Here is a 23,237-nt window from a genome sequence, read left to right on the forward strand (position 1 = left end):
TAACAGGTGGAAGCCGTTTGGAACGTGCAGCTTTCCTCGAGATTAACAGGTGAAGGATGCTACTACTAGCCGTGTCGCGGATTATTTCGAACCGGGTCTAGAGAAACTGCCTTCGCGTAGAAAGCAGATGGACGACTTATACGAAACGTGTTTCAAATGGATCGCCATTCTCCTTTCGTTCGTCAACTTTAACACTTTGCACAATGCTGGTCGGGGGTTAATTAAAAGAACATGTACGCTACCTAACGCTAGGGTGGTTCGAAACTTATGATAAATAACTGTTTTCAACTCCTGAAATATTCTAGAAATAATATTCGACGAACAGTTATTTAGATGGACGTTACAAACGAGCAACATCGTATCGCAATCCACGTTTTATGCACGCTCAAAAGAATACCACATTTTACGGCCTCGTAGACTCCTATACCCCTTTGCACAGAAACAATTTCCCTTTACGAAGGAAATTCTCGCATGGGAGCGAATTAGGTCGTCGGCTATAGTAAATAATAACGGATGCGTGGTGTAACTTCGATAGACAGTAAGGTGTAGCGAAAAGAATGTATTATTGATGGGTTATAGGTCGAATTTATGCAAGGTACCACGGCAACAAGTAGTGCAACACTATACATTCACCCCCCGAGTTATTGGAAAGACTATATCCGTTACGATTATTATAAAAATCCATTGAATTGAAATGAAAATTATGCAGTGAATAAAATGATTTTAAGATATGTTTCCCTAACATGCGTGCTCTAAAATGTTCGTCCAAAATTAATACATAAAACTACCCAAACGCAGGTACGCCACTGCTTCAAACGGTGCGGTGTATTGAATTTTCACCCACACGGTATATTTATAATACTATTGTGTAAATTGTAGTACTGGGAATGTAATGAAAATTGTATTCTCTTTGAAACGCAAGTTTATCTTGCGGCGTACCTCCCGTACTCACCGCCAGAGGGCCCGTTCTCTCGCAAGCGCTCGACCAACCCTTCCATTCCTATATAAATACTTTTTGACCGGCTATCCAATATCTAGGCGTCATCAGGCCCTGCCAGGATTGCCTTACTGATGATGAATCCATTAGCGGGCCCAGGACCCAAACGCCAAGCCGCCCTACAATCTGTAAAAAAATTAAAATGTTAGTAAAATTTAACTAATAAAACGATATTTGCCCACATCACAACGAAGAAACAAAATATCATTATGGGGTTAAAAATAGCTCTGATGCAAAAGTTACTTTGTTTATGAAGTAGAGCAATTCTGGGAGGGGAGATTAAATAAATTTCGAAGAAAACAGTTGCAAAAGCTATATTACAATCGTATTCGTCCGTCGACCGAATGGCTAGGTATTAAAAGATCGTTTTCATGCCAGTAGATAAAAGAAAGAGATTACTGTTAAGTGAACGAGCAAATTTGATGCACCATTTGGGCCAGTGCTTAATGTACAGTCCCTGGCTTTTGAATTAGGACCGCTCGAATACATTGTTTTTAAAAACTGTTTTAAAAATATTATTAATATCGCCACGTTATCGCATCATTGAAAATATATACAGAGTAACAAACAATTGCTGAATTACATATATTAATACATATTTCATAAATGTTCGATCTTGTGTTTCACCGTTTCGTGTCTCGTGTCTGTTAAAGTAAGAATGTTGAAACATTTTATGCAACTTCCAATGTATAAATACAAAGATATCGCCAATTAAATACAGCCATTCCTGTAAGTGAGTGCTTACGTAAAGAATGTGAAGTGACTTGCATGTTATGATTACTGCGGCGTAAAAGTTGAAAGAGTATACATACATATGTTCGGGAAACCTTTAAATTCAGGCATAGGACTTCGCGATGAAATAGTAGGACGAATGGTATCTGAAACAAACGTAGAGAATTCGTTATCAGTGAATAAATAGTTCATTCGGTATCATATTTGGCAGAATTAATAGATGAAGAAAATAATACTAATGTTCGTTGTTTTGAAGAGTACATAAATATTATTAAATTCGAAATACGATCGTGTCATATAAATAGCAAAACTTATAAAAATGTTAAAATTTGTTAAAAATGAAAAACAAATTTTTAAGAAAAATCAACAAGTCGATTACAATCATTTTTTGTGAATAGACGTACCCCCGAAATCCTACTCGCTTTCCAGAAAAAAATTCGAGAAGGTATGAAATTTTACGACAAAATTCAAAAATTTCAAATCGTTCTGGAAAAATTATTTTCAGTCGAGGGGGTCAATTGCAATCATTTTTGGTGAATACACATACCCCCGAAATCCTACGTACTTTCGAGAAAAAAATTCGAGAAGGTATGAAATTTTACGACAAAATTCAAAAATTTCAAATCGTTCTGAAAAAATTATTTTCGGTCGCGGGGGTCAATTACAATCATTTTTGGTGAATACACATAACCCCGAAATCCTACGTACTTTCGAGAAAAAAAATTCTTTACCGAAAATATACTGTGTGGCCGGAAATGTTTCTATAATTTTTTAACGAAGCCTGTCTGTAAAATTTTGACGAATAAAAATAGCAACCAAAAATTCCTCGACGATTATTAACCGTTTAAACGAACAGGATTCAGTGAAATTAATTTGATATCTAATCTTAAAAGTAATAAGAAATGTGTCGCGTATCCATCTATAGGAAACTTTTGGTACTGCGTACAACTCCGCAGAAATAATTCCGACGTACGTTAGCTCGACTGCAACGTTTGAAATAAATATTTTATAAACCGATCGATTTTCGCGCAACGAATTACTAAAGGCAATCTCCGCAGTAGAGAAATCGTTCACCGATATTGAATTAAAAACTCGACCCCAGATTACATGCAGCTAACGAACATTTATGCTGACGCTGTAAAACTCGATACATCGTTACAAAGTATTATTTAGAAAAACGAAATTTAGCATTTAAAAATTACTTCGACGATTCTTCTGCAACACATATTTCGAAATAATACTTTAATACTTTGATAATATACAGATATTATCAATTTCCTTTTTTCCTTTTCTCAGTGTAATTGATTAATTACAAATGATTTTACATAAAATCATTTATATCAGGACTCATACCAAACTCCAATATTAATATTCTATTGTTCTTATCGAAAAAAAGTTAATTTCTTTTCAGATATTCGAAAGTGTTGTTTATTTGGCCAATAACAAGACTAGATTTATAATTGAACTTTATATTGTATTTAGTTTTAATATTATAGACTATTTTATACAGATACAGTATTTTAACACTTTTAGTCTGCCATGCGTTCTCACACTCAACTTCAAAACCGGGGTTCCCCTTTCCTTCGTTCTAACACTTTTTTAAGCTTCCCAGATGGCACCACAGATCCACTCTTTTTACATACACCATCACAAATACAGAAAGAAAAGCATTATATCTCTAACAGAAAGTATTAAATCATCATTCAAATTAATTATTACCTTGTTAAGTACAAATATGTGGTACTATTGTTTCCTAATTTATAAATATTAGCTCACGTGTTAATAAATTATTGAATGTTCCCTTCTATTGGTTGACCAGTGTAAACTACGTATCGATCAGATTCCAAATCATTGAGGGAACTACACTTGTTAAAACCAGAATAATATCGACCTTTTGCAATGAAACATAAATTTCGATATTTATCGAAAGGTATATTGCACTTCTGTCTGTAAATATACAGCAAATCGAAAGCGATGTTTACAAATGTATTAATGGAAATACGGCTTGCTTTCTTATTAAGAAACGGCGGGAAAAATGGCTAAAAGTAAGCTACACGCTGATCAGTGGTCACCAGTGTCTAATGTAATATCAGTAACCTTAGTGTTCATTAATATTAAAGGAAATAACATGTCGAGTTAATTGACAAAATTAATAAAAGTTTAAATTTTATTGACGATTAACATATTCGTTTATGTGACAACTATAAATTAATTTGTGTAATCTCAAATAGCAAAGGGTAATAAATTACTTAACATAATAAAGATTAGCGTAATTTGTAAAAGTTTTACAATACGCAATTTTATTTCAGGTATTTGAAATGGATAATGACAGTGATTCTGACGTGGGTGATATTTTGAATGATCTTTTAGCTAATAATGATACAGAGGAAACCGAAGAAAATGAAGTATCACCGCCAAAACAGACCCTGAAGGAGTTGAATTTTAACTTCTTAGATAGTACACCTAAACTAACCGATGAAGCCAAACAAATTAATCAGAAAGAGAAGAGTGAAATTTATGATGACACTCTCGATTCTTCAGACGACGAAGATAAACGTTGTTTCGAGGAACAAAATTATTCGAATTATGGCCGTGATGTGAAATCTTTATTGAAGGATACTTCTAAGATATACGAAGATAAACCCCTATATCGCGAAACAAGTAGCAAAACTTTTGATTTTAGCACCACAAAACAGAGTACAATAGTAAACTCAACAACTAATAATAGTCTTGCGCCGAAAGATGTTTACAGCGATCCATTCTTTGGATTAAGAATCGTTACACCGATGGTGTCTTCCATAGAATTAAAAGCACGTATGAATGGTAAAATAGCAGTATCGGTATCGAAAGTTAAAGTTCACATTAACACAGGAAAAACAGATAGCGATTGGGTAATTGCAGGTGTACTAATAAATAAGTCTCTTCCGAAAACTTCACAAAAAGGTAGTATGTATAGTATATGGAAAATAAGCGATTTGTCTGAAAATGTAAGTACAGTGTGCCTTTTCATGTTCGGTAGTGCATATAAAATGTTTTGGAAAACTGCCGTTGGTACTGTAATAGGTGTTCTTAATCCAAATATCCTAGAATCTAAAGAATCTTCCGATTTAGCTACATTGTCCGTTACTAATCCTCAAAGAATCATGATTCTTGGTAAATCTAAAGATATGGGGCAATGTAAATCGACGAAAAAGAATGGCGATCGTTGTACCAGTATTATAAATATTAGTCGTTGTGAATTTTGTGTGTATCATGTTCAGAAAGAATATAAGAAGTGCTCTCGAAGAGCAGAACTTCAATCGTTTAGCAATACACAGAAATTTTCAGCTCAAACGTCAAAGAACAAATCTCAACAACGAAAACCATTTAATAATAATTGGCCAGAATTTAATGGTGTACTCTCTGTAAAAAGTAAACAATTAGAAGAAAAAGATGCCAAACGTTTAGCATTACTTTCGGGTTGTCAAAAGATTGAAAGTACAAAATTGATGAACGAAAGGAAGTTACCTGAACAAACGAAAAAAGACTTTGAACAGATGCAGAAATCAAGGGGTTGGAAAGCTGCTGTATTGTCTCAATCGTCTGAAAAAGTAGATGTACCTATATCGTCTGCGTTATTGAAATCGTATGCCTGCAAACAAAACAATATAGAAAACAAAAATTTAAATATGCTTTCTTCTTCGCCCACGAGTCCTCGTTTAGGTGTCGGTTGCCTCAAAGGAACTATCGATTTGTCAGCACCGATCACTAAAAAACAAGTTAACACAGTTAAAAGTAATGCAGTTAAATGGGTTCAAGAAAACGGGAAAATTAAACCCAAGGATCCTAACAAAATACGGTTGTATAAGGAAGAAAAGATGGGAAAAGGTAAAAAACGAATCAGGGAATCAGAAGTTTGCGCGGAACAAGAAAGAAAAAAACCGAATATCTTATCAGACAAATTTCAAGAACTGATGCAAGCTAAATCTGCACACACCGATCTTATCGAGAGATCTTACGAGAAGGAGCAGGAGAAATATTTCAATAAGTTAGAAATTAAAGAAAAAATGGAAGAGAAGATGTTGACCACTTATAAAGTATCTTGCAAAGCCGTTAAATGTTTAGTTTGTAAGTATACATCGTTTTCTGCTTCCGACATGTGTAAAGAGCAGAAACATCCATTGCGTGTTACCGACGCGATGAAAAGATTCTTTAAATGCGGTGATTGCGGGAATAGAACAGTAAGTTTAGACAGAATACCTTCGCATAGTTGTATAAAATGCGGCAGCTCAAGTTGGACAAGAGCTGCGATGATGGACGAAAGAAAAACAAATATCCTTACTAACCCATTATCTATACGCGGAGATGAAGAATCTCGTCTAGGATCAGTGACTAAAGACGCCAGTCTTAATCTCTTAGTACCGGATAAAGACGATAAATAAAATAATGTTACATTATAAATAGTAAATTTAAATTTATAAAATACTGTAAATAAAACTAAATTTTTTCTAAAATTTTATATATGTATATATATACTAGATTTTTATATTGTATCTTACAAGCATAAGTAACTCCATATATTTGATTTTATTGTCCCTAATATCGATATAGTGTCCAGTTTATGATATATACAAATATAAAAAAATCATGACGATGAAACTATAACGTGTGCGTGTGTGTGTATGTACTTCGATATTACAAGATTAAAATTATTTTTGAAGCAGTTGAAGTTATAAATACATTCGACCCTTTTCATCCAAATGTACATAGTAAGTAAAAGTATCTAGATACAACCAGGTATATAAATATTGTATAAAATATATCCCACTGTATACTCCTTTTTATTGTACTATGCCAATATTTTCTTTTTTTTTCCCCATACGACTGCGGTTTACCAGTAGATTGAAAAAAGTAGTTCTCTCTACTAAACAGCACCTTATTGTATAGGCGAACATGTCTTACCAATAATTTAAAATTTCATGCTTTTTCACTAATTTACATAACTGAAATTTACGTGTTATAAAAAGGGAAGCATTAATGAAATCGTAAATGTGAAGAGATGTTATAATCGGAACCCGGAAATATCTCTAATCACCAAACCATCACGGGGCAAGTGTACCGACTATTGTTTATCTATATTCTATCGCTATCGCTACTTATTAAAGCACTGTATACGTTTAACGTTTCTGTTTATTTGTTCTGAAAATGCCCCGCGAAAATATATGTTATCGTGACATTTCCGGGCTCTAATAGCAACTTGTTTGCATGAGAAACATAGATTGTATTTTCACTTATTATTCATTTTTCTTCATATACTAGTCTACTCAAATTCTCATTAGACTTTGATATTAACGATACGTTAATTCTCCTTGTATAAATTTTGAGTAATGCCTATGTGAAAAAAGAGGGATCGGAAATAATGGTTAATCGTCAAGTAGTTACCTAGTATTGTTAATGAAATGCAGACACATTTTATCGTTTTATAGTTCTGCGTCATTAAAGAAAAAAAAAATCAAAATATTTTTATAATCTCGCATTTCTAAGAAAAAGGAAACAGTACACATTATCATGCATATTGAAATTATTACAGAAGTAAAAATATACAGGATATAAAAAATGTTTTGTCGTGGCTATCATAAGTGAATTCTACACCTTTTTCTAGACCTCATTTGAAGGTTTTAAGATTTAGGGTTAAATTGATGGAGATCTATTAAAAAAAATTTCTTGCAGAATTTGTGGTATTATACTTATCGCAAGAACCAAACGTATCAAACAACCATACGTCGTGGTTCAATTGTTTTCGTAAATGATAATTATTGAATAATTAAATGTAAATTTTTTTTTAAATGTTTATCTTCTGTATCTTGCTCGAAATCAAGAAATGTATCAATTTTCATTAATGTTTCATATACTAATCGAGTTCCCATACCAATATCAATGGTCGCCATTACTTAGCAAATGCATTTGTAATCTGGACTTTATTTTATTAAGAATTCGTTGGTCAAGGCCTAAAATATTCTGTAATCGATGTAACACGTCATTTATGTGCGCTTTTAATTGCCGAATATATCATTTTTACCTATCCTAAAGACAAAAATTTAAGAAATCTACAGGCATCATCTCACGGATGACAATATTCCTCAATTTTGAACGAAACAGTAACTTTGAGACACGTGATTCTATTGATAAGTTTATATCTTACAAAGAATAGGGAACAATACGTTTGAAGTAAAATTTAAACTTGAATTTCGAGGTCGCGAGAAGCTTTTTTAAAGATATCTCCACCGATCTGAAGGTGTAAAACCCTACGTATGATAATTGCGATAAAACACTTTTTTACACTGCGTGCATTTATAAATTAACAATTCAAAAATAAAGGCAATTATATAGATCAATTAATAATATGTATTCTTCCAAGGTAATAACTTGTATCTTTATAATAAGAATGTATTTCATATAAACTATCCGCGTGTTGCTGCTTTGTAATCGTATAAATCATTATTTCAATATCCCTCTTTATCACTTCACAAAACATTTTTAATAGATTGTGTATTAAGGTACGGCCAACACCCAATCTTTAACGTGAAATTCCATAACTCTACGTATTCTCGTGGTCACCTCGGTGAAAAACGAGTTAAATCTTTAGGATGTCGCACAAGTGTACTATACGCACATAATACATATAAAATATGAGGTATTAAATCCGTACTTTGAGAAATTTGATTAAGCAAAATCTTATAACGATTACATCTTTGTATTGCCTTGTCAGATATAAAGTAACTTTTGAAAGGAACAAACATATTTAACTAGTGCAATACACGAGAATAAGATTGCCAAGAAATTATGAATTTTTTAGCATATTATACAACTATGCTTGTAGAAGAGATCATAGGCAAGCCATAATCTAAGTACGTCATTGATTCGTTTAAATGAGATGTATGGACGACGTCACTTTTGCTTTCATGCGTCCTCCCACGCACGCTCGTTTCCTCATTTTTACTCTCACCTTAAAAAAAAAAAAGAGTAAAAGAAGATTACAAAGATTACACGGCTTTTCCTAGTCTCTCTCTAATGTTTATCGTGTTCTTACAGAACTAGGACTTGCATACTTAAAACAAAGCTCCTGCCTTGCAGAAGAAATAATCGCACCGACATAGTAATAAATAATTAGCTAGATACCTATTGAGAAAATGTTTACATATAAAAATTTAAAGAAACATTAAGCCGGCATGTAACACATCAGTGTCTTTAAGACAATACACAGATACAATACTTTTAAACCCATCATTCGGAATTCGTTGTGCACATACCATAAGCCAGATCATCTTTTATTGAACGTTCCATTTTGATGAAGTTTTCATAAAGCTTTACTCCCCCCCTCCCCCTTGCATCACATACTGTATAATAGTATAAATAACCTAATTATACTATTAATTAACAATACATTATTTTCACCAAAAGATTTCACAACATTCACAAGAACCTTCGTTTACTATACAGCGATATTTCATAAAAGATACTTCACCAAAATTGCACGTTTCATTCTTCTCACATTTATACATACATATTATTGTTTATTACAAAGGCATCATATGAATAAGCAAGTTGAATTAACAATGTTAAAATAATTTTGTAATATTTTCTTCTTCTTTAAATTACTGCCACTTAAATATTGCAGAAGATACTGTCTTTACTAATAGAGTGCACCGTTGTGACAATCAAAGAGATATCTCGATACACATGCGAAGCGTTTGTTATATACAATCCTGAGTGTACAAAATAGAAGAGTCGAAAGTCAGCGAAGTTAATACAGATTACGAAAAATCATTTCTTATGTTTATATGTGTATCACTCGATGAGACGGAAAGGTTTTTATTTCCCCGGGATATTACGCGACCTTAACTTATGTCTAAGGCAACAGTGCCATTAAAAATTTAAGTCTATGTACAAAACTCTTCATTATTCATATGAATTTAGTAATTGGTATAGAATGCACGATACGCAGCTTCATGTTTATGATAATCAGTTTATTACAACTTATTCGTGATTGTGTCTGAACAAAAATAACCGCTACATCCTCGTGTTTGTTAGAGTAATACCTTTTATCATAAATCCACGACGAGACGATGAATATCAATTTGATACAAAAAATTATGATGTCTCAAATTTATGCACTGTACAAAACGTATGCAGCTCTGTAGCGCGTGTAATTATTTAAATAAATCCATGTGAATAATTCAAGAATATAATTGTATTATAAGGTAGTGTTGTGTGAGATAGGCAGGTATCAAGCTGGCTTAATTAAGTGTCACAGTCTTCGAGTTGCCTCTTTTCTTCATGGACAATGTATTACTTATTAGCGCGCCACATGTTGTGCTTCTCACTTTTGTGTATCGATTGCAAACTGTTTGAATGAACTCTAATGAATAATTTCATGATTTATGTGTGTTGCATCATATGATAATTTTAATAATCACGTCCTTCTATGTGCCTCTCTTGAATACGATGCAAGGGAAAACATAGGTATATGTTTTCCTTTGAAGCTAAAAGAACTGTCTGTTGAGTCACGAATTTAATAGTCATCCAGATCAAAACTATCAACTTCGACGTCTTCCAGCTGCATACTCTGAAAGTCCACTTTGTACCGCAATATACCTGTAAAATACATATTTCGAAATACTACTTTAGTAGATACGAATTCGAACGGCGTACATTACTATGACGAGTGAACAAAAAGAAACGAAAATATCTTTTTAATATATTATAAATGATACTATATTAAAGAAAGTTTTATCAACTAGTTATTCAAATTGAATATATGATTAATTATCTGTATAAATATAATCATAAATAGCATTGATATGATAATTATTAATCATGCACAACATATTGCTTAGTGTTTTTCAATTGTTAAAAAAATACAAGGTGTTCGGCCATCACTGGGAAAAAATTTTAATGGAAGATTCTGGAGGCAAAAATAAGACGAAAATCAGGAATATTAATTTCTTGACTGAGACTTCGTTAAAAAGTTATTAACAAAATTAAATTACAAAAATTTCAAATCATTCTGAAAAAATTATTATTGGTTGGTGGGGGTCAATTACAATCATTTTTTGTGTTTAGACATACCCCTGAAATCCTATCCATTTTCTAGAAAAAAATTCAGTCCGGGCGGAACATTAAACGTTAATAACTTTTTAACGAAGCCTCCATCGACAAATTACTATTCTTGATTTTCGTCTTATTTTGGCCTCTAGAATCTCCCATTAAAATTTTTCCCAGGGGTGGCCGAACACCCTGTATAACAATTTTAATATTTAACGTAAGTTTAAAAACATGATTGATCGAATTAGAATTGAATAATAATTTATTCGGTGTGTTTTATGAAAAACACTGTTATTACAATAATTATATAATATAATTAAACAGAATTTAGAAGCTGCTATTATAATGTAAAAGTGATACGTAGGAACATAATGATATTACAAGAGTAAGTGAATGTTATACATGTAATGAATATCATATTTTTTACAATTGTAATTAAAAGAAATGTATAATACTTTATCGCTACAAAAAATATTCCACGAAACAAGCAATAAACTCTATTATGTATATAAAGACAATTGCTACAGCAAAGAATGATACATGTATAAGTCAAAAGTACACTATAATATAATACTGTATAAATAGATAAATAACTGTCAATATTTTTGAAAATGCAATATATTACATCCTCTTATTAAAATGGTGAAATTTCTAAATGTTAGCAGTCTTACTAATAAAGAAAACAATAGAAAAAGAGGAAGTTCTATATTAGAAAACATAATGGTCTTTTAATACAATGTATAACATTCTAAAGCAAAAATAACATGTTTAACGTTAGAAGAATGCAATAGTAGGGTTTAATAAAGACTCAAGTTCACTGCTTCTTCTTGTTTCACTAAATTAGTAGAAAGCAATTACTATACCTTTCCCAATATGCAAGCTAATAGAAACAAATCATCAATTAGTACTTATGCTTGATCAAATACACTAACTACTTAACAAAGCCTGGCTATTTATTACATAAACAATGCTCGTTAAATTGTTTTCATATCCATCAGCAAAGTTTTCTGCTTATTAATTTTATCATAGAAATTAATATTTAGCTTTTTCAATACTATTTCGTTAGTAATATTACTTACTGTAATGTAGTAACGTCTTATTGATATTTTCAGAAAATATGAGACTATGTCGTTTCTCTTTGATGATGAAATTACTATTTGCCTATTGCACAACATGCAGCAAGCAATATACATGATTATATATTTGAATAAGCAGTAAGCATTCACATATAAAAACATACTAGTATGGTGCTTAATCGTAAAAGTTTTGCTTTTGTATTAGATAAAACATTGTTAAAATTGTATTTATATTATTTCTATAAATTTCATTTGAAAATATATATCCACAATAATATCTGTATCTTAAATAATCGCTTAAAAATTGATTAATTCATGTGTAATTCATATGTATAAAATATTGAAGACAAAGTAAACATTTATTTATCTAACGTATAGTAAAATTCCAAAGATATATTAAACAGTTACTTGATGGACTTGCTGAAACAATATGTCAATATTACACTGGCATGAGATATTGGAAAGAAACACAGAAAAATCTGTAAATTAAAAAGTGTAAAAGAGATCACTTGATATTCAAGGTATAATATTAAAATAATACTCGTGAGGTACATAGTATTAAAATACTGTTCTGCATGAAACATGGAGAAAAACCAAGCCTTGCATGCAAACGATATAAATTTCCTAGGTATATCTACTGCAGAATAAAATAAGAAACAGTGGTTTCAGTATTATGTCGAAAATCAAATATATATATATACGTATTTTTCACACATACTGTATAATTTTGTTAAATTTTTTTTGAAAACTTATTCATTTATATCAAACACTATCAGGAGCTACATGTTTCTATAAAACGAATTCCTTATAAATCGTTGTTCTTCGTACTAAAGCATTATCATAACTATAAATGTTCATTATCATACCACTAATGCATCGTATGTCTATAATTTTATAAGGCATAAATATTATTTACACTAATTTAAACTTTTCGTAATAATGTCTTGGAAACAAAATTCTTGGGAGAATGCTAGTTTGTGTGAACAAATGATCAAAAATATGTATGAATAATCCGTGTTGCAATTGATTTTAAATGTGTAAATATGCAACAGAACTAAGAATAAGATGCATTTTGTTGAAACAAAGATAACTGTGTTTATAGAACTAAGCGGTACTAAGTTTTTTTTTTTTTTATTATAGTGATCATTGTGTATCGTGTCTACAACTTGATTTTAATCGCTAACGATGTAATGTATAATCACTAAGTAGTAAGAACAAATCTAGTAATGTTCAAGACATAAATATTACATATTGAAATACTTTAACTCACCATTTTTAAATACAAATATCCATATCTCATATATATACAAGATTTTCTTTATTTTTTTTTTTTTTTTGTACCACCAAGAAAAGAAAAGAAGACAGCAAAGTTTCCAGGCTTTTTATTTGTGAAAATAAACATTATACCTCGGAATTTTGAACTAAAAATATCTATATTCACATTCAAACTCATCAGAAGAGACATATATATATATAATATATTCTACAGATCTGCACAGAAGTATCGAACTATACTATTCAGTGAGAAACCCAACAGAAGAAACTGCAAATATTTTGGACAAATTTATCGGGTAGTTCTTAAGTATACGTTGAATGCATTTGTTTTGTTGTTCATATCATAAAACTTCAATGGTTGAACAAAGAAGTCTTATCATAATTCATAATAACGTTACAATATAACGAAGTAATCATAATTGCATGATAAAAAAATAATCTCTTCATGATGAGTACATTATTTATGTTATGAGGCGATATAATATATTATATCTGTATTTGGAATACAAACACACGTAAAGATAGAATTTAACATATGATTAGTTAAATTACTAATGGTTAATTACACCTAGCGTATAAAGGTTCAATATCCTACTAATTTTCACTGAATAATACATACAATAGTAATATTATATATGAACATTTTATTCATTTCTTTTTATATAATATGCTAATAAGAAAGTTATAAAGGCCTTGATAAATTTGTCCAGTTCTGAAAGTAATATGTTCTATGATACACGAAATATAAACGAATGCACTCAAGACAGAGAAAGAGCTACCTGGTCAACTTTGAGTATTTCACAGATGAAATTAGTAATCATCGAGGTCAACATCATCAAGAGGCTCATCAGCCTGCAGTGACTGGAAATCAACTTTGTAGCGGAGGATTCCTATGCATCAAGATATACTCCATAATTAATAATAATGTTTCTAACCGTTTTCTAATACCATTTACTTTTCACATACATATATATATATGCGAGCTCATGTAATATCTTGATAAAGACCTTTCTTGATACTTCTATACCACACTCTCGTTTAAGTTTTCATATGAATTACGATTTTACTTTAAATATCTTTCACAAATAAAAAACTAGTCCAAGAAGATCCCCAATTCTGAGTTACACTTTAAGAAAAGTTAAAATTTCCTTTAGGTATACACAACTATTAAACTTATACATTTTACTATTACAAGAAACATCCGCGAAGTGTACGACATCGATATTTATGAAGACCTGCTACGAGTTTGTAGAGCAGTGAAAAATAAAAAATAAATGTTTTTTTTATCTACGGCAATTTAAGTTTAAGGAATGTAATTGTTCTCTAAAATTTCACCCCTTCGATGCTATCTTGATGATCGTTGTTACGAAAATGTTCGTAACTTTGAAAGTGAAGGAGACAAAAATAATGTTTTATTAAGCATTTGTATCGGTGCGTGTAACATGTTATTTTTCGTTGAAAACTATATAGTATTTGTTTGAAAAACTTTTCCGTATAATTATCAAGAATCACAGAAGACAGCATCGATTGGGTGAAACTGAAGAGTAATCGATCTCTTAAATATAAGTTACTATAGCTAAGAAAATTAAGTGTCTCTTACTTTTAGCTACTTTATAAACTACTAAAGTTTCATCAAAATCGTCTTTCGATACTTCGCGGATGTTTCTTGTTAGTCACTAGCTATTCAAAATGGAATCAGCCGCTTTTCTGTTAGTACACACATTGAGTAGACGAATACAAATCATCGTTTCACATGTATATTACTGTCAGTCGAGTTAAAGTTAAAGACCACCAAAACCAAGTAAAAAGTGAACTTACCTCCAATACCGCCGAAACCTCTTACAAATTGAGAACCTTCTTGGGATTTATCTGTAATAATTTCCAGGGTGGCACCAAAGCTTTTGTAATTGTTTGCAAGCCATTCGAGCAGAGGCTGACACTCTACGAGTTCCAATTCAACTCCGCTCTAAATATAATTCGTAAGAGTCAATATTGCTTGTTCATAGTTTACGTGTAATACTCTCAATATATTTTCAACGCACCTCTTTGTCAGTAAAATGAGTTTTGTCTTTCTCTTGTTCCGGCGTTAGGTGTAAAACTTTCTCCTCTGCGTTTGTATGGTTCTTTAAAACGTATCGTTGAATATCTAAGTTTTCCCAACAAATAAGGGTTTCCACACTACCTAACTCTAGAGCTCTTAATGTATCTTCTACGCCGAAACAATATTTTCCCGTATCTTGTGATATTTCGTCGAAATAACGACCTAAATAAAACAGCACGTTACTTGGTTTTCAAATAATTTTGAACTTCCATCCTCTTTCATAAAATCATAATTACACAAATTTTTCAGGAACTACATAGCTATACATATTTACACTCACCAATTAATTTCTTTTCCTGAATGAATTTTACATTTTGTAAAGATTCAGCAGCTAGTTCAATAGCCTGATTAAAACCATTTTCTCCGCCGTACGAAACATCTACCAACTTTATAACTTTTGCTTGCAATCTCTATAAAAAAAAATGGTATTGTATTATGTAACTAAAATGTATACTTTTATGATCATAATAATTATTATATTTAACTTACTGGATCGAACATGTCAGATTGGCTAAGTTCTGTTTTAAAATCGGCACTACCAGCTAAGATTAAACCAGCAATATTAGGTTTATCGTTAGTAATATACAACTGAGTAGCTACTTCTGCAACTTTTCGAACATAATTGTGCCGTTTTTCCATACGTAATCGAGCAAAACGGAGAGCCGATTGTCCGCCTCTGCCTAAAATTAAATTTGGTAAGGTAACAAAATATTTTTAAATAAATATATGTCTAATAAAGCCATCTTTGCTGTTCTTTCTGTTTTACTACTAAAGTATTTCAATAATTATTTATGTACCATGCTTCTTTGGAAGATCTACAGTAAATTTATGTAGGACTTCACGAGTATTTCCTTGAAGTGTACCGAACAGTGCACCATTACCATCCATAACTATAAAACCAAATTTGTTATCATCAGCAAGCAACGCCGTCAGTGCTTCGGTGTGAAACTAAAAAATATTTAGATGCGTATTAAAAATTTGTGTTAATGCGCTTATCCTAGATAAAAATGTTTTCTACGAAACAATAAATAACAAAGTACCTTATTATCGCACAGATAGAGAGAAGTATTAATAGGTTTAAAAGGTTCAAAGTCGATGTTGACCTTCTTTTCTTTTCCTTCTTCCGTTACAATGGTACCACAATATATTACCAGGCCATTTGGAGGCACTAAAATAAATAATGTATATTTTATACGAAGACTATAATATAACTGTACTTTAATCGTATAATTGTATTTTAAAAGATAGTGAAAATATGAATTCTTTTGCTAATTAATTCTTCGAAGACATCATAAATTACAAAATTTGCTTAACATTTGCATAACTTTCAATGCAAGGATATTTGATTAAATGAAGTTGGAACGATAAGAAAAATTAATTTACCTTTAGTATATAATTTTAGCCTATGTTGTACAGATGTGATTGCACCCAAAACTGATAGTCTATTTACACGAGATTTAATATTTGATGCAGTTCCGAACTCGTCCGCTAACATTTTGCTTACTCTTGATATTTGATCCTTTGGGGGAATAATTAGCGAAATCATGCTAGTCCCATTTCTGCAAAGAAAGGTATTCGTATATTTAACGACGCTTAATATATAAGCAATTTGCTTATATAAGATTGCATTAGTGTCGCAGCAAGAAAATCATGGCTCTTGCGGTACAATACAAAATTCAATGTCAAATCATAAATGCCACAATACATTTGTTGGAATCTGAAATATTTATGAACTTTTTCTCCTTTTTGTGTCACGTGAAATTCACTTTTGCAAAGCGAGACGAAAGTCCGTTAATTCCAACTTACCGCATAATCTTTAAAACATATGTGCGTATAGAAAATCGAACAGCTGATAACAAGAGGCGCGGCAACGTTAATTTCGACCTACTTACCCTCTGGCCATTTCGAGACTTTTTATGAGTTTCTTGATCTTCCAGATCTCGACATTGCGGTCGGCGGAAGTCTCCTCGTTGGACATTGCTGCGCCGTGTGTCGCGTGGTCGCGGTTTACGGGTGTCCTACCAAATTAAATTTTTACCACCAACTGGGCCGTAGACTGAGAAAGGTGGTCCACGTCGATGTGAGAGGCCGGATCTACGAATTTTTCTCTGAAACGAACGATCAATCCATTTATCGATGAATCTGCTTCGATCCAGTTTATACCGGATTATGTCAGAAAGAACGTGCTCGGGAGAAAATTCCCGTTCTGTTCCAATGAAACGTAACTCCCGTGTATATCACCTCTCACTCACTTTGGGATCTGTAATGTTGATGTTTGCCACAAGCGTTACGTTTTAAATACGATTCTTGTGACACAGCGGGTACCACGCGAAAGTGAACCTCGGTATGCACACGTCGGCCATGCGATGGCACAGCGAAACGTCAGTACTTCGGTGGACGTACTGTACGGTACAAAATGGGAAGCAAAGAGACCGAAGATTTCGTGCGCGAGCAGCGCCTCGAGGCCGCTTATCGTATACGGGCGCAGCCGCGTTTGCATTGGCTGTTCACAGCCACTTTCCATTGCTCGATGCAGTGTTTCTCAAACCTTCTCCGCCCGTGAAACCTTTTAATAAGGGGATAAAAAACTATCTTGTTGGGCACCCGTATTTTTTACGACTTGGTATTTACAGTTATATGTAGATTTATTTATTGTCACATTGGTCACGAATATTTTATACGCTACCCTAGTATTTCTTGAATTCCTTCTTTTCACGGCCCCTTTTAATATAAAGATACCTCTGACGAACCCTTTCAGGGAGAATTACACTATTTCTTAAATACATACTACACTAATGAAACAAAATTTAATGGTTTCGTTTTCTTCGGTGAATAGTATCGAAATATCCTTACTATTTGTTTTCATGTAAAAATTCATTATAAACAAAAAATCCAATCAAATTTCCAGTCCTTGATTCTTTTAATAGAAATAAAATGAAAATTATTAAATATGTTACAGGTCAATGTATTGTAAATAAAACTATATAAAATATTAGTCAAACATAGATGTAACGAGATGGAGGATGCTGTTTCTTAGAAATTAAGTTAGGGATGTTAAGTGTATATAAGTCTGAAAAGTATCGTCCTTTCGCGAGAAGAAGGCACAGAGTGTTTACATCCCCACTCTTGCTGCAGTCCGCTGATTGGCTGTCACCGATCTTCGTCACCGTTTTCGACCAATACCTGTGAGTCAGCGGTCTGCAACAGGAGTGGGGATGTAAACACGCTGTGCCTTCTTCTCGTGGAAACACGATATGTAATAATCTCAGATTCAGTTACACGTTTAATCTGTTTTTGTATTTGGATTTTAATAAAACTAAAAAAACTTGATATAAAAATTTATGAAACTTCACGTCGATTTTTTTTATATCCAAACACTGTAATCGAGTCGTTCTTCGACTGATCCAAGTATCAAAATTGTTTACTTTCTTGGTCCTTTTCGGATATTTTTACCATTGACGACAAAAAGCAGTGTAACGAATGTTTTTAATAATAATAAAATATTACAGGAAGCATTTTTTAATTTCACTGTACTATGTTCTTGTTTTTTTCTGAGAGTCTGTAGACTCAACATTAACAAATTCGTGAACCTTCAAGGCTTTGTAACTACAGTTTGAGAAACACTGGCTTAATGCTTTGTTTGCAATAATGTGAAAATTTACACGTAGTGTCTATATATATGTATATATTTCTTTTAAATCCGTTAGAATTTTTTAACAAGATGAAGAAAAAAATTTGCGCATCCATTGTATAAGTCGTGAACGATTGAATAAACACAAAGGTGTACCTACAAAAAATTATAAATGTAAATTTAAAAGAAAATGTAACTTGCTAAACAAAAATTTAATTAATCGAAATATTCCTTCACGTAGGAAAACATATTATTAAATTATATTACTAAACAATATATTTTTTTTTTTAAATAATATGGTCACACATCTTTATAGTATTGAACGTTCATGACAAAACTTTTCGCGTGATTAGAGGAAGTTTGAACATTTGAAGAACATTGAAGAATATCAATGGTCGTTAGTTATAACTGGAAATAAAATACATTTAATTTAATATAAACGTATTTTTAAATATCCTTCAAGGAATCAATTCTATGCAAATATATTGTTTTTTGCGACAAGTATAGAATCTTTTTTTTTGTAAAATGGGGATACACACTCACAAAAAATATATATATTACTTAAAATCATCAGGAATTTGTATTGTTGTAATGGGGTTAGTTGCTGTATTAATTAACATAATAATTTCAATCGACTTACAATACTAACCTATATTCTTTATGTAGAAGTTGCTGGTTCATGTACCAATTACGACAAACGTCACAAGTGTTACGTTCCAGCGTGCCTACTAATGTTTTGAATCTAGAACAATCCCGTGCGCAATACATTTATATTGACAATCCCAGATTTAAAGGTATCATTAAGTACAGTTACATATGAGTTTTGGTAGCTTCTAATAGGTCTTTAAGATTGTCGACCATTATAATTTCAGATATATTTATGTTCCGAAAGAGCAGAAATTTACAATCATCCATTGCAGAGGAATCACCTTCTTTCAGTCATATTATAATGAAATGGTGGAAGTCGTTAAACCGTAACGTGGCATATAAATTATTGTATATGTCGCAGCATGGTAACAAATCCGACCGCTTGAAAGCTATCTATACGTTAAACTCCTTAAAATATCTAAAAGGTATTTTCTTATTCCTTATGCGATAACAGTTCAGGAGAATATATTTTAAATCAAAATATTACAGATTGGCATTACCAACATATTGCTCAAATGTTAGATGCCAAAACAGCTGTGACCTTAGCAAGAATGCCAAATGTGGATTTAAGGTTTTTCCTAAAGCCACCGTATCACTTTGTACAACATAAATTATACGTATGTATAATTGAGTTTTACAATATTTTTACATTTTGCGTTAGGAAAATTTATGCAATGAAGACTTATATTCTTTCTAGGATGTGATAGAAAAAGTACATTATTTGCTACTCTATTTGAACACATTATGTCAAAATACGCATCCATGTCTCATTCAATTTCTTAATAAGAAATTCAAAGATTCGCATCGTGTAAGTATACATTGCTTAAACATTCGAATGCCTTAATGTATAAATTATTTTGTAAGAACTGTAATTACCTGTAAAGTATAAAATAAACAGGATGGTTTGATATTCGATTACGATTTAACAAGCATAGGATTGGCTGTCGCTCCGGTTGTAATATGGGATCAAGAATTATTACAGAATTGTCTTCAAGCACTGTGTCATCATTCTTGTCTCGAGCAATATAGTAAAGGTACAGTAATTAAACTGGACATCTACATCTGATTTTTAACCCTTTGTACTCTACTAACATCGCTACAGTGACATACATAATTAATACATACCATGTGCTCAATTGAAGTTTTATTTGCGATAACGCAAATTGAATTTAGGAAATATACGAATAAAATTTAAATTATAGATATTTATACATTTATGTGACAAAAAAAGAATATTTTTTTATTTTTAGAAGTCACACCACAAAATTGCAATCGGTATCGTTAGTTGTTCATATTAATAAAGACTCTCAGAGTGCAAAGAATTAATATTTTCACATAATTTATTTTTATTTTCAGACATTGTAGATGCTGGCGGTCTTTCAATACTTATGATAATAAAGCAAATTTTTAACGACAACATTAACGTGTATATATTACTCGCAAAAATAATTTCCAACATCTCGCTTCATTCTGAATATTTACAAGAGATTTTTCAAGCAGGTAAATAAATTGTAGTTTTGTTACTATTGAAATGTTACGTTTTACTGGAACATTATTTTTTGGCTATAAGGATGGATTGGCACATTGGTAGAATGGTCTCATAGTTCTGATATACGATTATCAGCACCCGCGAGTCGTGCATTAGCAAATTTAGATACAGACGAAAATGAACATGTGAAATATCCAAGACGTATTTACCTCCTTCACCCTCTACACAAGACCAAAACAAACACAAAGTTGGACGTTGTTTTTCTACATGGACTTCTTGGTGGTATATTTGTAACATGGAGACAAAGAGATACAGATACAGTTGGATCTGTGGTTGTAGGTTTGTTAGTATTGTAATTAATAAAATATTTAATCAGTCAATTAACTGAATCGCAGTGGTTTAATTGAACAAGTATGAAATACGAGATGTAGTAAGTTCAAAAGTAATTTCAATAACGATGTCTTTTATAGATCCCTATATGATGGAAAATGGAATTGATACTCTTTCGAGCGTGATAGGTGAACAATCACAGGAATTTCTGAAAGATTTAGCTTATGATTTGAGAAAGTACGAATGGGATAGACTAGGACAAGATTTTGAAATAGTTCTAGACGATTGTCCTCAAAATATTAATGACAGAGCATGTGGACCGTATTTTTGTAAAGGGTAAAACGTTGTTACGTGTAACTTGTTTTATTAAAAAATTTCAATGTTTTTAGAAATTCAATATTTTAGGGATGACGATTGCATGAAGAATAGCGACCGTTACAGAAATTATAGAACACAGTGTTGGCCTAAAGATTGGCTACCCGAAGATGTACCATCTGTTCGAATTATTGGAGTAAATTATGATACAAATTTGTCGATGTGGACTCCTTCGTGTCCCATAGAAAGCAGAATGTGGGTACTGAAATATAATTCTGTTATAATTATTCAAGATTCACGTATTAAAAATTTATCCGTACTCTGTATTTCTTAGAACTACTATGAGTGAAAGAAGTACAGAATATACTGAAAAGTTAATAACTGCGGGTATTGGAACACGACCAACAATATGGGTATGTCACTCGATGGGTGGTTTATTAGTAAAAAAGATGCTTATCGATGGTTGGTTAATTTTATCGTCTTTTGATCTTATTAAATATGGCTTCATAAATTATTTGTTGTGTAATTAAATTTGATGCACAATTATTTTCCGTATAGAATGGAAAAATGGCGATAAAAATAATATATGTAAAAATACTCGCGGCATACTATTTTATAGTACACCTCATCGAGGTTCTCGTGTAGCAGTTTTGACACAAATCTCACAAATGCTGATGTGGCCATCAATCGAAGTACAAGAACTTCGTGAAGGTATATGAGAATTTCTCGAATATCGTTTCTAAATTTGTTTTAAATATATGTTGAGCAATACTATTCCGTGTAGAGTCACCGCACTTATTGAAGTTACATGAAGAATTTCTGAATATGTTGAAGGAGTATCCCATGGAAATCGTTAGTTTTTGTGAAACAAAACCTACGCTATTGACTGCATTCAAAGTTCCATTCCAATTCGTTACTTCTAATTCAGCCGGTATGATTTCAAAGATTTGTATTAATATTAATTTGTTTGACGTATCATCAGTTTTCCAATAAACAAATATTTTAATACATATTTTTAGATCCTGGAGTGGGTGAATACTATGAAATTGCGCAAGATCACTTATCAATATGTAAACCATCAAGCAGGTACTGATTCATTTAAATTTTTAGATTATTTAGAACTTCAAAAATTATAAATTGTATTTTCATTTTTTACAGACACTCCTTCTTATATCAAAAACTTTTGAGTGTATTGAAACGTCACGTAACTCCATACGAGAAAACGAAAGTCTCTCCAATTATGGAATTACTATTGTTGCCAAGTAAATTTTTTTAATCATGTATATGTTTGTATGTTCTGTGCATACACGATTGTGAATATATACACGATATCTATATAATTTTTTATTACCAAATGCTCTATTTTTATACATACAATTAAGTATCGTGAAATCGAAGTAAAGCTGTAAGTAAAGGAAACAAATGGGTACAATAAATTCTTTCTTTCTTTAATTATTAATAATCATAATTCCAATTCAGAATGAACATGTCTATATTACAAAAATATTACGTATTTTTAAATACTTACTTTACACCACTGATTATTCCTTTCTTTGACT

The 23,237-nt window shown here is 31.7% G+C and overlaps 3 protein-coding genes across 6 annotated transcripts; 2 read left to right on the forward strand and 1 right to left on the reverse strand.

Annotated features, from left to right (window-relative positions):
• The first annotated feature begins 3,809 nt into the window (after positions 1-3,809).
• Positions 3,810-6,150, forward strand: LOC122402752 (protein MCM10 homolog). Its single transcript, XM_043405800.1, has 2 exons — positions 3,810-3,966; positions 4,039-6,150. Exon 2 carries the CDS (start codon positions 4,048-4,050, stop codon positions 6,148-6,150), a length of 2,103 nt encoding a protein of 700 aa, XP_043261735.1. The 5' UTR covers positions 3,810-3,966; positions 4,039-4,047.
• A 235-nt stretch (positions 6,151-6,385) lies between these two features.
• Positions 6,386-17,703, reverse strand: LOC122402718 (eukaryotic peptide chain release factor subunit 1). 3 transcript variants are annotated; one of them, XM_043405735.1, is made up of 10 exons: positions 17,518-17,703; positions 17,158-17,373; positions 16,649-16,824; positions 16,306-16,433; positions 16,063-16,213; positions 15,755-15,945; positions 15,546-15,675; positions 15,207-15,427; positions 14,983-15,130; positions 6,386-10,363 (listed from the first exon to the last, which is right to left on the reverse strand). In XM_043405735.1, exons 2-10 carry the CDS (start codon positions 17,241-17,243, stop codon positions 10,281-10,283), a joined length of 1,314 nt encoding a protein of 437 aa, XP_043261670.1. In that variant the 5' UTR covers positions 17,244-17,373; positions 17,518-17,703; the 3' UTR covers positions 6,386-10,280. The 3 variants fall into 3 exon arrangements, with proteins under 3 accessions (XP_043261670.1, XP_043261671.1, XP_043261672.1); XM_043405736.1 differs by having other exon boundaries at positions 17,507-17,703; XM_043405737.1 differs by lacking the exon at positions 6,386-10,363 and adding an exon at positions 13,862-14,054.
• Positions 17,704-19,275: 1,572 nt separating this feature from the next.
• LOC122402717 (protein SERAC1-like) lies at positions 19,276-23,207 on the forward strand. 2 transcript variants are annotated; one of them, XM_043405733.1, is made up of 15 exons: positions 19,276-19,492; positions 19,563-19,690; positions 19,769-19,969; positions 20,034-20,161; positions 20,242-20,352; positions 20,443-20,578; positions 20,901-21,044; positions 21,115-21,372; positions 21,504-21,699; positions 21,769-21,933; positions 22,013-22,140; positions 22,237-22,389; positions 22,463-22,609; positions 22,698-22,764; positions 22,837-23,207. In XM_043405733.1, exons 1-15 carry the CDS (start codon positions 19,422-19,424, stop codon positions 22,952-22,954), a joined length of 2,151 nt encoding a protein of 716 aa, XP_043261668.1. In that variant the 5' UTR covers positions 19,276-19,421; the 3' UTR covers positions 22,955-23,207. The 2 variants fall into 2 exon arrangements, 1 of the variants encoding a protein (XP_043261668.1); XR_006259549.1 differs by lacking the exon at positions 22,837-23,207 and having other exon boundaries at positions 22,513-22,609.
• Positions 23,208-23,237: the final 30 nt, after the last annotated feature.

The sequence above is a fragment of the Colletes gigas genome, unplaced genomic scaffold (assembly GCF_013123115.1).
Source record: "Colletes gigas isolate AHSC1104 unplaced genomic scaffold, ASM1312311v1 Colletes_gigas_Sc00039, whole genome shotgun sequence".
NCBI lineage: Eukaryota > Metazoa > Arthropoda > Insecta > Hymenoptera > Colletidae > Colletes > Colletes gigas.